This window comes from Heterodontus francisci, chromosome 5, assembly GCF_036365525.1.
Source record: "Heterodontus francisci isolate sHetFra1 chromosome 5, sHetFra1.hap1, whole genome shotgun sequence".
Classification (NCBI taxonomy): domain Eukaryota; kingdom Metazoa; phylum Chordata; class Chondrichthyes; order Heterodontiformes; family Heterodontidae; genus Heterodontus; species Heterodontus francisci.
In genome coordinates this window covers 116,920,459-116,932,763 of record NC_090375.1, presented here as the reverse complement: position 1 = coordinate 116,932,763, position 12,305 = coordinate 116,920,459, and the positions used below count along the sequence as shown (strand labels likewise).

Sequence of the window (12,305 nt, the reverse complement as noted above, 5' to 3'; positions counted from 1 at the left end):
AAGAATAATAAGAGAGAGATTAGAGTACAAGAGAAAGCTAGCTAGAAATATAAAACAGATAGTATGAGTATTTACAGGTATTTAAAAAGGAAAAGAGTAAGTAAAGCGAGTTCTGATGAAAGGTCACTGACCTGATACATTAACTTTGCTCCTCTCTCTGCAGATGCTGCCAGACCTGCTGAGTATTTCCATCACTTTTTTGGTTTTATTTCAGATTTCCAGCATCTGCAGTATTTTATTTTTATTAAGTAAAGTGAGTGTTGGTCCTCCAGAGAGTGAGGCTGGGGATTAATAACGGAAAATAAGGAAATGACAGACGAATTAACAGATTTTTTGCATCTGTCTTCACTGTAGAGGATTAAAATAACATACCAGAAATAATTGTGAATCAAGAGTTGAAAGGGAGGGAGGAACTTCAAACAATTACCATCACCAGGGAAAGGGTACTGAGAAATGTATTAGAACTAAAAGCTGACAAGTATCCAGGTTCTGATGGACTTCATGCTAGGATCCTAAAAGAAGTGGCTGCTGACATTGCGGATGCATTGGTTCTAATTTTTCAAAATTCCCTAGATTCTGGAAAGTTCCCATCAGATTGGAAAATAGCGAACGTAACTCCACTATTCAAGAAAGGTGGAAGACAGAAAGCAGGAAACTACATGTTAGTTAGCTTAACATCTGTCATAGGGAAAATGCTGGAATCTATTATTAAGGAGGTTATAGCAGGTCATTTAGAAAATCTCAATGCAATCAGGCAGCGTCAATATGGTTTTGTGAAAGGGAAATCATGCTGAACTAATTTAGTAGAGTTCTTTGAGGAAGTAACAAGCAACGTGGATAAAGGGGAACCTGCGGATGTGGTGTACTTGGATTTCCAGAAGGCATTTGACAAGGTGCCACATCAAAGGTTACTAAACAAAATAAGGGCCCATGGTATAGGGAGTAACATATTAGCATGGATAGAGGATTGGTTAGCTAACAGGAAACAGAGAGTAGGCATTTGGGTCATTTTCAGGTTGGCAAGCTGTAACTCGTGGAGCGCCACAAAGATCAGTGCTGGGGCCACAACTATTTACAATATATATCAATGACGGATGAAGGTACAGAATGTATGGTTGCTAAATTTGCTAATGACACAAAGATAGGTAGGAGAGTAAGTTGTGAAGGGAAATAAAGAGTCTGCAAAGGGACATAGAAACATTAAGTGAATGGGCAAAGATTTGGCAGATGGAGTATAATGTGGGAAAGTGTGAACATGTCCAATTTGGCCGGAAAAATTAAAAAGCAACATATTATTTAAAGGGGGAGAGATTGCAGAACTCTGAGATGCAGAGGGATCTGGGTGTTCTAGTACACAAAACACAAAACATTAGTATGCAGGAACAGCAAGTGATTAAGACGACAAGTGCGATGTTTTAGTTTATTGCAAAGGGAATGGAATATAAAAGCAGAGATGTTTTGCTCCAGTTGTACAAGGAATTGGTGAGACCACATCTAGAGTATTGTGTACAGTTTTGGCCTCCTTACTTAAGAAAGGATACAATTGCATTGGAAGCAGTTCAGAGAAGGTTCACTCGACTGATTCCTGGGATGAGAGGGTTATCTTATGAGGGAAGGTTGGATAGGTTGGGTCTGTATTCATTGGAGTTTAGAAGGATGGGAGGTGATCTTATTGAAACATATAAGATCCTGAGAGGACTTAACAGGGTGGATGTTGAAAGGATGTTTCCCCTTGTGGGAGAGACTAAAACGAGGGGGCACAGTTTAAAAATAAGGGGTCTCCCATTTAAGACAAGGATGAGGAGAATTTTTTTTCTCAGAGGGTCGTGAGTCTGTGGAACTCTTCCCCAGAGAATGGTGGAGGCAGGGTCATTGAATGTTTTGAAGGCAGAGGTAGACAGATTCTTGGAAAACAAGGGAGTCAAAGGGTATCGGGGGGAGGCAGGAAAGTGGAGTTGTGTCCACAAACAGATCAGCCATGATTTTATAGAATGGTGGAGCAGGTTTGCGAGGCCAAATAGCCTTCTCCTGCTCTTAGTTCGTATGTTCATATGTAAAAACAGGCAAGGAATTACATAATAAATGGAAGGATACTGATAAATATAGAGGAACTGAAGGACCTTGGAGTGCATGTTCACAGATCCTTGTAGGTAGCAGGACAGGTAGACAGAGTGATTAAGAAGTCATACGGGATACATTCCTTTAGTAGTGGAGGTGTAGAATATAAAAGCAGGGAGATTATGCTAGAACTGTATAAAACACTAGTTAAGTCAAAGCTGAAATAGTCTGATAACTATTAAGGCCTAGTCCACAATATATAAGGATCCGATAGTTGAAGTAACAGGAGTTTATTTGCACACGTCTTGCATCTTCTTGTATATAAGAAGAAATATTGGGTGCTTGTGATAAAAGGATGGCAAACTCATGGGTGGTTTTATTCTACATATAAACTGAAAAAATCAGTTGGCAATAGTAGCCTGAATGAGGAGTTTATAGAATGCTTTCAAGATAGTTTCTTAGAGCAGCACGTACTGGCACCAACCAGAGAGCAAGTTATATTAGACTTGGTATTGTGTAATGTGACAGGATTAATTAATGACCTCAGAGTAAAGGCACCTCGAGGTAGCAGTGACCACAATATGACTGCATTTTACATCCGGTTTGAAAGAGAGAAGAGTGGGTCTAAACTAGTATTTTAAACTTAAATAAGGGCAACTATGTGGGCATGAAAGCTGAGCTAGCTGAAGTGAACTGGGTTACTCGGCTAGGAGACAGATCAATAAAGAAGCAGTGGCAGACATTTAAGGGGATATTTCAAAATACTCAGAATAAGTATATTCTAAATTTTAAGGGGAGGACCCACCATCCATGGTTAACTAAAGAAGTTAAGGAAAAAGCATATAATTGCACAAAGATGAGTGGCAGGTCAGATGATTAGTCAGAATATAAAGAATAGCAGAGAATGACAAAAAGCTTAATCAGGAGAAAGAAATTTGAGTATGAGAGGAAGCTAGCTAGAAATGTAAAAACAGATAGCAAGTGTTTCTACAGGTATTTAAAAAGGAAAAGAGTAAGTAAAGTGAGTGTTGGTCTTCTAGGGAGTGAGAATGGGGAGTTAATAGTAGATAATAAGGAAATGACAGATAAAATGAGCAAAAATGTTGCTTCTGGCTTCACCATAGAGGATACAAAAAACATTCCAGTAATAGCTGTAAATCAGGAGGTGGAAGGAAGAGAGCAACTTGGTGAAATTACAATCACCAGGGAAGTGGTCCTGAGCAAACTGATGAAACTGATGACAACTCCTCAGGTCCTGATGGGCTTCATCCTAGGGTCTTGAAAGAGGTGGCTACTGAGGTAGTAGATGCGTTGGAGTTAATTTTTCAAAATTCGCTAGATTCTGGAAAGCTTCCATCAGACTGGAAAGTTGCAAATATAACCCCTCTATTCAACAAGTGGGGGAGGGGGGGGGGGGGGAGGCAGGAGACAGAAAACAGGTAACTATAGGCCAGTTAGCCTGATGTCTGTCATTGGGAAGGTGTTCGAATCGATCATTAAGGAGCCTATAGATGGGCACTTAGAAAAACTCAAGGTAATCGGGAATAGTCAGCATGGTTTTGTGAAAGGGAAATCATGTTTAACCAATTTATGGGAGTTCTTTGAAGGAGTAACATGCGCTGTGGATAAAGGGGAACCCGTTGACATACTATAGTTGGATTTCCAGAAGGCATTTGACAAGGTGCCATATAAAGGGTTATTGTGAAAAGTAGGAGCGTATGGTGTTCGATTCCGGGTACTGCCTGTGTGGAGTTTGCAAGTTCTCCCTGTGTCTGCGTGGGTTTTCTCCGGGTGCTCCGGTTTCCTCCCACAAGCCAAAAGACTTGCAGGTTGATAGGTAAATTGGCCATTATAAATTGTCACTAGTATAGGTAGGTGGTCGGGAAATATAGAGACAGGTGGGGATGTTTGGTAGGAATATGGGATTAGTGTAGGATTAGTATAAATGGGTGGTTGATGTTCGGCACAGACTCGGTGGGCTGAAGGGCCTGTTTCAGTGCTGTATCTCTAATCTAATCTAATCTATGGTGTAGGGGGTAACATATTAGCATGGATAGAAGATTTGCTGGCTGGCAGCAAACAGAGTATGCATAAATGTGTCCTTTTCTGATTAGCAGGATGTGACGAGTGAAGTCCTGCAGGGATCTGCTAGGGCCTCAACTTTTTACAATTTATATCAATGACTTAGATGAGGGAAGTGATGGCGTGGTAGCTAAATTTGCAGATGACACAAAGATAGGTAGGAAAGTATGTTGTGAAGCGGACATAAGGAGCTTGCAGACCGATATAGATAGGTTGAGTGAGTGGGCAAAGAGCTGGCAGATGGAGTATAATGTGGGAAAATGTGAAGTTGTTCACTTTGGCAGGAAGAATAAAAAAACAGAGTATTACTTAAATGGAGAACGACTGCAGAATTCTCAGGTGCAGAGGGATCTAGGTGTTCTAGTGTATGAGTTACAAAACGTTAGTATGCATGTACAGCAAGTAATAAAGAAGGCTAATGTAATGCTATCCTTTATTACAAGAGGAATTGAAAATAAAAGTAAGGATGTTATGCTTCAGTTATACAGGGTGCTGGTGAGACCACCTCTCGAATACTGTGTGCAGTTTTGGTCTCCTTATTTAAGGAAGGATGTGACTACGTTGGAGGTGGTTCAGACAAGGTTTTTTAGATTGATACTGGATATGAGCGAGTTGTCTTATGAGGAAAGGTTGGACAGACTGGGCTTGTTTTCACTGGAGTTTAGAAGAGTGAGAAGAGACTTGATTGAAGTATATAAGATCCTGAATGGACTTGACAAGGTGAATGTGGAAAGGATGTTTCCTCTTGTGGGGAGTCCAGAACTAGGGGGCACTCTTTCAAAATTAAGGGCCGCCCTTTTAGGACAGAGATGTGGAGAATTTTTTTTCTCTCAGTGGGCTGCGCGACTTTCGAACTCTCTGCCTCAGAAGGTGGTAGAGGTGGGGTCATTGCATATTTGTAAGGTGGAGGCAGATAGATTCTTGTTAGGCAAGGGAATCAAAGGTTATCGGAGGTAGATGAGAGAGTGGAATTCGAGAGACAAACAGATCAGCCATGATCTTATTGAATGGCGGAGCAGGCTGGTGGGGCCAAATGGCCTACTTCTGCTCCTAATTCGTATGTTCATATCTAACGTTTCCACGACAACTCACCACGAGGTTCTGTACAGATTGCATCACTTCCTGTGATGACACTCACAGTCTATTTACACATTCCTCCCAGTAACAACCCTATATTACATTGGAGCACAAAAGCTTGCATACTGCACATTGTCTTGGTCTTTGTATTACAGGAAGGAGGTGATTGCTCCAGCGAAGTTACAGAGGAGATTTACAAGGATGTTGCCAGAAATATAGCATTTTAGCTATGAGGAAAGACTGGATAGACTAGCATCATTTCCTTTGGAAAAAAGGAGGCTGACAGAAGACTTAATTGAGGTTCATAAAATTATGAGGGGCCAAGATATTGTGGATAGGAAGGACCTATTTCCCTTAGCAGAGAGGTCAATAACCAGGGAGGATAGATTTAAAGTAATTGGCAGAAGGATTAGAGGGACATTGAGGAAACATTTTTTCACCAAGAAGGTGGTTGGGGTCTGGAACACACTGCCTGAAAGGGTGGTAGAGGCGGAAACATTCATCGCATTTATAAGATGCTTAGATATGCACTGGAAATGCCACAGCCTACAGGACTACTGACCAATGCCAAAAAGTGGGATTGAGCTGTATAACTTCTTTTCAGCTGGCACAGACATGATGGGGGGAATTTTCTCAGGCCGTTGGGAGGTAGATTCCAGGGTGGGTGGGGTGGGAAAGTTCAAGAATGTGACGCCAGGTAGGGATCCCAACTTTGATCCCCACCACTGCCAGCTTTTACCAGGGCTGGAATGGAGAGCAGGGAACTCCTCTGTGTCCAGAGGGTAAGTAATTTGGAAGTTTTTAAGGTGTTGGGAAGCCAATTAAGAGGTCATTCAACACTGATTCCTGAATTTCTCAGCTATGGAGGTTGTTTCCTGCCCTGTCAGCAACTCACCAGGGTCACTAAGGTAAGTGCAGAGTGCAAAGAGCTTCTTCAGTGAAACAGACAAGCTTGAAGGTTTTGATCAGTTACACTGAAGAGCTACAACCATGGCCATTGTGAAACTGCTGCTCAAAGCACTTCTTCTCTCAGAATGTTCTTCCACAGCTTAACAGGTGACTGCCAACTTCTTGAAAGGCACTTCATCTGTTGAGCATATCATCTATTTTCAGCTGTACTTCCCTGCTGCCAAACTTCAGCACAGCATGGGAGTAGATTCTGCAGCTCCATTGTCCATTTCTGCTGAGGATCAAGGGCAGAGGACACACCAACATCCACCGCCGTTCCCTCATCAATCATCTTCGTCACTTCCTCAAAAACTCAATCAAATTAGTGAGACATGACCAGCCCTTCACAAAACCATGCTGTCTCTCGCTAATAAGTTTGTTTGTTTCCAAATGGGAGCAAATCCTGTCCCGAAGAATCCACTCTAATAATTTCCCTACCACTGACGTAAGGCTCACCAGCCTATAATTTCCTGGATTATCCTTACCACCCTTCTTAAACAAAGGAACAACATTGGCTATTCTCCAGTCCTCTGGGACCTCACCTGTAGCCAATGAGGATGCAAAGATTTCTGTCAAGGCCCCAGCAATTTCTTCCCTTGCCTCCCTCAGTATTCTAGGGTAGATCCCATCAGGCCCTTGGGACTTATCTACCTTAATGCTTTGCAAGACACCCAACACCTCCTCCTTTTTGATAATGAGATGACTGAGACTATCTACACGCCCTTCCCTAGGCTCATCATCCACTAAGTCCTTCTCCTTGGTGAATACGGATGCAAAGTACTCATTTAGCACCTCACCCATTTCCTCTGGCTCCACGCATAGATTCCCATCTGTCCTTGAGTGGGCCAACCCTTTCCCTGGTTACCCTCTTGCTCTTTATATATGTATAAAAAGCCTTGGGATTTTCCTTAATCCTGTTTGCCAATGACTTTTCATGACCCCTTTTAGCCCTCCTAACTCCTTGCTTAAGTTCCTTCCTACTGTCTTTATATTCAAGTGCTTCATCTGTTCCTAGCCTTCCAGCCCTTACAAATGCTTCCTTTTTCTTTTTGACTAGGCTCACAATATCCCGTGTTATCCAAGCTTCCCGAAACTTGCCAAACTTGTCTTTCTTTCTCACAGGAACATGCTGGTCCTGGATTCTAATCAGCTGACGTTTGAAAGACTCCCACATATCAGATGTTGATTTACCCTCAAACAGCCGCCCCCAATCTAAATTCTTCAGTTCCTGCCTAATATTGTTATAATTAGCCCTCCCCCAATTTAGCACCTTCACCCGAGGACTACTCTTATCCTTATCCACAAGTACCTTAAAACTTATAGAATTAATGCAATGCATTCATCCAATGCAAACAAAGTCAGCACTTTAAGATGGCCCACTTTTATACTGACTGACTCTAGCCTCTGAAAACTGGTTTAAGCCAATTCTCTAATAAACAAGGTGCAGCTGCAAGCAGAGCCTGAGTGAACCCTGTTTAAAGCTGGTCTAAAACTCACCTTCTCCAATCCTAACAGCAACTGTTAAGTTAATCTGCTAAATAAAAGACAGACTAGACTTAAGATAAAATTAACCCCTAATTATTCTCAGTTACCAAACTTCTACTATCGCACTCTAATGCAACCCAAGTCAGCACTCCAGTGCAAAAATAAAATGGCATGCAAATCTTCTACTGACCCAGGAAAGTTTGTCAGGGTTGACAATGGAAGTTCCCACTGGGCACTGGGATCGTTGATCATCTGATTTTCAAGGCTTGAGTATTTATTGTGCTAATTGTCAGGGGCTCTAACTTAATTTACAGAGTAACGATTAATTCATATTTTGACGCTTTAAGTTTCATTGTGAAATCAATTTCAAAGAGATGGCACATTGATAATTCATGAGCAATCCTGTTCTCTATATTCAGCTGTAAGCAAAGTCTCTGACTGATATCATCAATGAAGCAGTTGCATCCTATTCAAACCCACAGATATACAGAAATAAATTACTGATTCAAAGGAACTAATATATGCAAGTCTTACTAGTTTAGCTATATTAAAGGCATTGGAGTAAAGCAAAGCACTTAATAAAGAAATTCTGAAGCAGCTCAAGTTCCTAATAATAAGTACATCATATTTTTTAGCATGTGATAAACATTATCCCTGCAACATAGTAGGGAGCCTGCAACTTTTCACAGCTAATACCAAATGCTACCTTGTAAACTTCGTTTTGGGATGAAGTTCTTGGTTTGTTCAAAGGCCTTTGCCACAGTTGGTCCCTTCAGAAGGTTACTGACTGCATCCACCTGTAGGGATCAAAGCAATATCACTAGAAAAGCATTCTTTGCACAGACTGAACAAACTGCTGAATTGAAATAGCACTGGCCTGTAATATAATGATTTTGAAGTTTTATCTTATACTAGGTTTCTTCACAATAAAGTGCCTAGGTCTGAATGTCCCGTAATTCTGCAACAATAGAGAGAGAACTTGACCTCGCTGGAGGTTCTGTGGTCAGGGAAATCCAGTTGAGCACCCACACCAGTGTCACCATTTCTTGGAAATCTATGTGGAAGCAAAGCTGGCAGGGCTAGCATAAAGAAATAGTGGAATTGTCCCTCTTTTATCAGTGGACTGATTTAAATTATGCATGCTTTTATATTCCTGGGTGTTCTAGGCCATCACCCTGGCCTAATACAGGCCTGCTGGCCTCATTTCTATCTCTTCATTGTCCTGAACATGGATCGTGGTATCCAGTAAATTTAGGCAGAGGTGACAGAAGTAGTAGGAAGCCTGGTGGATGCCAGGTCTACGTGAGGTGGAAGGAACTTCTGCCTGCGTCTGCCTCTGCGACTCAGCTCTACCGAAGTTTCTGACCCATTTTCCTTTCCCGCCATGCTTCGACTACTAATATCTGCCCCAAGTATGCCACATTTGGGACGCCTGTGCCACTCTGAGCATTTTAAAGAAATTTTAAAGAAATATATAAACAACTATTAGTAATATTTTTTCCAGATCTTTGCTAAACCAGTAATGCAGGTGCTGACACTGGGAAAATGGCTAGGAGTTACTTAGCCTGAAGGTGAACAGGAGCTTAATTAATAAGCTCAAATGCAAATTAAACATTCTGGATTAATGTCTCTACTGACCTTTGTTCACATTAGGCCAAAGTAGTGAATTCCGTGAAACAGGTTATTTTCAGCATTTACTATTTACATTTTTTTTAAAGCAGAATGGAAATAAGGACTCCTGTGATAATTTCACTGGAGGCCTGGGAACAGTGTGCTGCATGGAAAAACCTAATCAGTGAAAGATATATCAGAAGCTGGAGGAGGAAGAATACAAAATGTATAACAGCCAAAAATTATGATTGTTGCACACATGCATATTTATTCCTTTGCACATACACCTGTGAATATACAGTGGAAAATCACATCCTGGCTCTGATAGTAATGTTACCAGTTTCAGATCCGCCTTCGCTAAGAGGCCAAATTTTCTGTAGCAGGGCAATGAATGGCATCCACCCTTGCCTGTTTAATCACATGATATTTTGCTCCGCAGGTTGTTGATAGCATGAGCTGATAACGTTGTAGCGACAGAAACTGAGCATCTGGGACCTGAATGAACAGGGCAAGCAACTGTGCATCTCCTTAACCAATCAGATTATAGGATTATGATATAAACAGCGCAAGGTCTGAGAAAGAAGTGTCAATTAGAGTTGGGGAATTAAATGCCAAATCAGGTACAGAAAGAGAAATGGGGGAAGAAAGGTTGCATTGAGGGAGAGAAAAAAGACTGAAATGAAAAGTAAAATGAACAGTTTTTAATTTTAAATTTTGTATTTTAAAAATATTCAACAACAATTAAAGTCTGAAGGAAGGTGTCTCCACACTTGTAATAGCTAATTTTCAGTGCCAGAGAGGTTGTTTGGCAGTAATTAACACATCACATCATTAAAAGGGTACTTAGACAAAGTGGCAAGAATTAACTTTCTGTCACAAGTTTAGTTTGTATCTACCAAGCAAGTACAGCAACTTCACACCATTCAATGCATTTCAATGGTGAGACAGACTGCGAGATGCAGTTTTTTGCAAAGCTAACAGCAGAGTGGCACATCTCAGACAAAACATTTTGGATTTCCACATTTAACCGCACATCTGTTCTCACTTGAATTAGCCGTAACATTTTCTCATAAGTAACGGCGAGCATCATTAGCCTCTCCATTATTTTGACAGAAAATTATGGCCCATTCAATTGGGTATAACAGTGCTGGTCACCTCTGTAAGCAGACTGAGCAACCTTTGCTCAGTAGGGTGTCCAAACTGCCCAATATATAATTATACAATAGAGTAATCCTGGGTTGTGACAATAGCATCCTGTTATAAGCTGAACTGAACATTGTGGCCTAGAAACTGAGCCATGTAGCTTACGTTTTTCAGGCGTTACATGACCACCATGTGCAGAGTTACGGGGAGAAGGTGGGGGAGTGGCATTAGGTGAAATGCTCATTAGGAGAGCCAGTGCAGACACGATGGGCCGAATGGCCTCCTTCTGTGCTGTAACAATTCTGTGATTCACTTAAGAACCTAAGATGGCAGGATTGATGATGCGCATGCACCCTTCCAACTGGGAGTGCCCAGCCCACCATATTGGTAGAGGAGGTGCTACCTGCTTTAGACTTAAAGCACCCAGAAATTTATGCAGTTGAGGGTTATGTTTTGCAGGCAGGATGCACTCACTATTGTGGGCCATTCCAGCTAATTAGATGCCATGTGCTGACCTGACGCAGCACAACAGGACATGAACTACCATGAAGGCCACAATACTTCAAGAGGTTATACAACACTTACACATTAGTTGCCGGCTTTCCTCTTCTGACTCCTGTAAGACTTCTAAGCATTTATTTGCTCAGTTCTACCGATCTTCAGAGTTCACTTTGTCCACAAAGAGAAAGGTTTGGCTGCTTTTGCACTGAAATTTTTGTTTACCTCACAGATTGTCCAGTTGCAAATATTGGTGGTCTGGCGGGGGTGCCTTTGAGTATACAGGATGATTGGGATCATCAAGGAAGTCACTACAGAGTCGGACAAGCTCACAAAAGAGGATGAAGGAAGATGAAAGCACTCATCAGGAGGCCATATCAACAGAGGGCCCACAGGGAGTAATTCTCCTATCTCAACTTTACTCAATAGCAATGTATGAAGCAAAGGAGGTTGGTGCCGAGATATGAAAGATATAACACCAGAACTGCAGCCTCAAACTAGGGCATGGACAACGATGCCTTTAGTCATTAAGGTCACTGACGCACTGAACTTTCATGGTAAGTGCAAGAATATTCATTAACTGCCAATTATCTATTAGACATCATTTCCACTGAGAAAACCAAGTATTCATTATGGTATAAAAGCAATAGGTGTGAAGTGCCCCACTCCTCCCCTAAAGGGAAGCTTCTTACATCTCACTTCCCCCATCCCCCGATCTCTAATGATTTACTAGTTTCAGATGGTGCATCTCTTGCTTTCCACCCCTTGCCACACCACAACCCAACTGTTGTTCCTTTCTCTTCTCAGATACCCAAGAATTGCAACCTGGCCAGGCAGTGGTGGAAGAGCAAAAGACAGAGCAGCAGGAAGACCACTGTCATGAAGAAGAAACACTGTCACTTTCTCGCACACTGGCAGCCAACAGCTCAGACTCTGACACTGCACATACTTTAAAGGGTCGCTTAGTGATAGGATCTACACGTGGTGAGAGGCACGAGTGACCCGCAGCCAGGGGTGGAGACAAGAATAATGCAGGTGCAGATTGCTGGAAGCGAAGGTCACACACGAGTTCTGCTGCAGAGGACCCAGATGAGGACTTTGATGAGGCGGTATACAGAAGGTGGCAATGAAATGTTTAGTGCATTGGCAGGCCTGCCAGAAAGCATGTGGTCAACGTTGAGGAGCATGGAGATGCCAGCACCAACTTTGGATAAGGATTTGCACAGAACTTCGAGCCCATCCTTTCCAGTGTGCATGTGGTCACCAACTCCATCAACACACTTGTGGACCCAGCAATGATGCAGCATCTGATGGTTAATGTCTCAGCTTTCATTGCAGCACAAGCAGAAGTCACCCAACATCTGAATAGTGCAATGGACGCTCAGACTGAAGTCATGCAAATT

General features: G+C 42.0%; 1 protein-coding gene across 3 annotated transcripts in view; it reads right to left on the bottom strand.

The window, feature by feature from the left end:
- prex2 (phosphatidylinositol-3,4,5-trisphosphate-dependent Rac exchange factor 2) overlaps positions 1-12,305 on the bottom strand; it is a 638,971-nt gene that overhangs the window by 199,585 nt on the left and 427,081 nt on the right. For 2 of the 3 annotated variants that reach the window (XM_068030918.1, XM_068030919.1), the window contains exon 29: positions 8,357-8,447. In XM_068030918.1, the coding sequence (XP_067887019.1) occupies positions 8,357-8,447 (91 nt within the window). Of the gene's footprint in view, positions 1-8,356; positions 8,448-12,305 lie in introns of those variants that run through there. The other variant, XM_068030920.1, reaches the window with a different exon arrangement.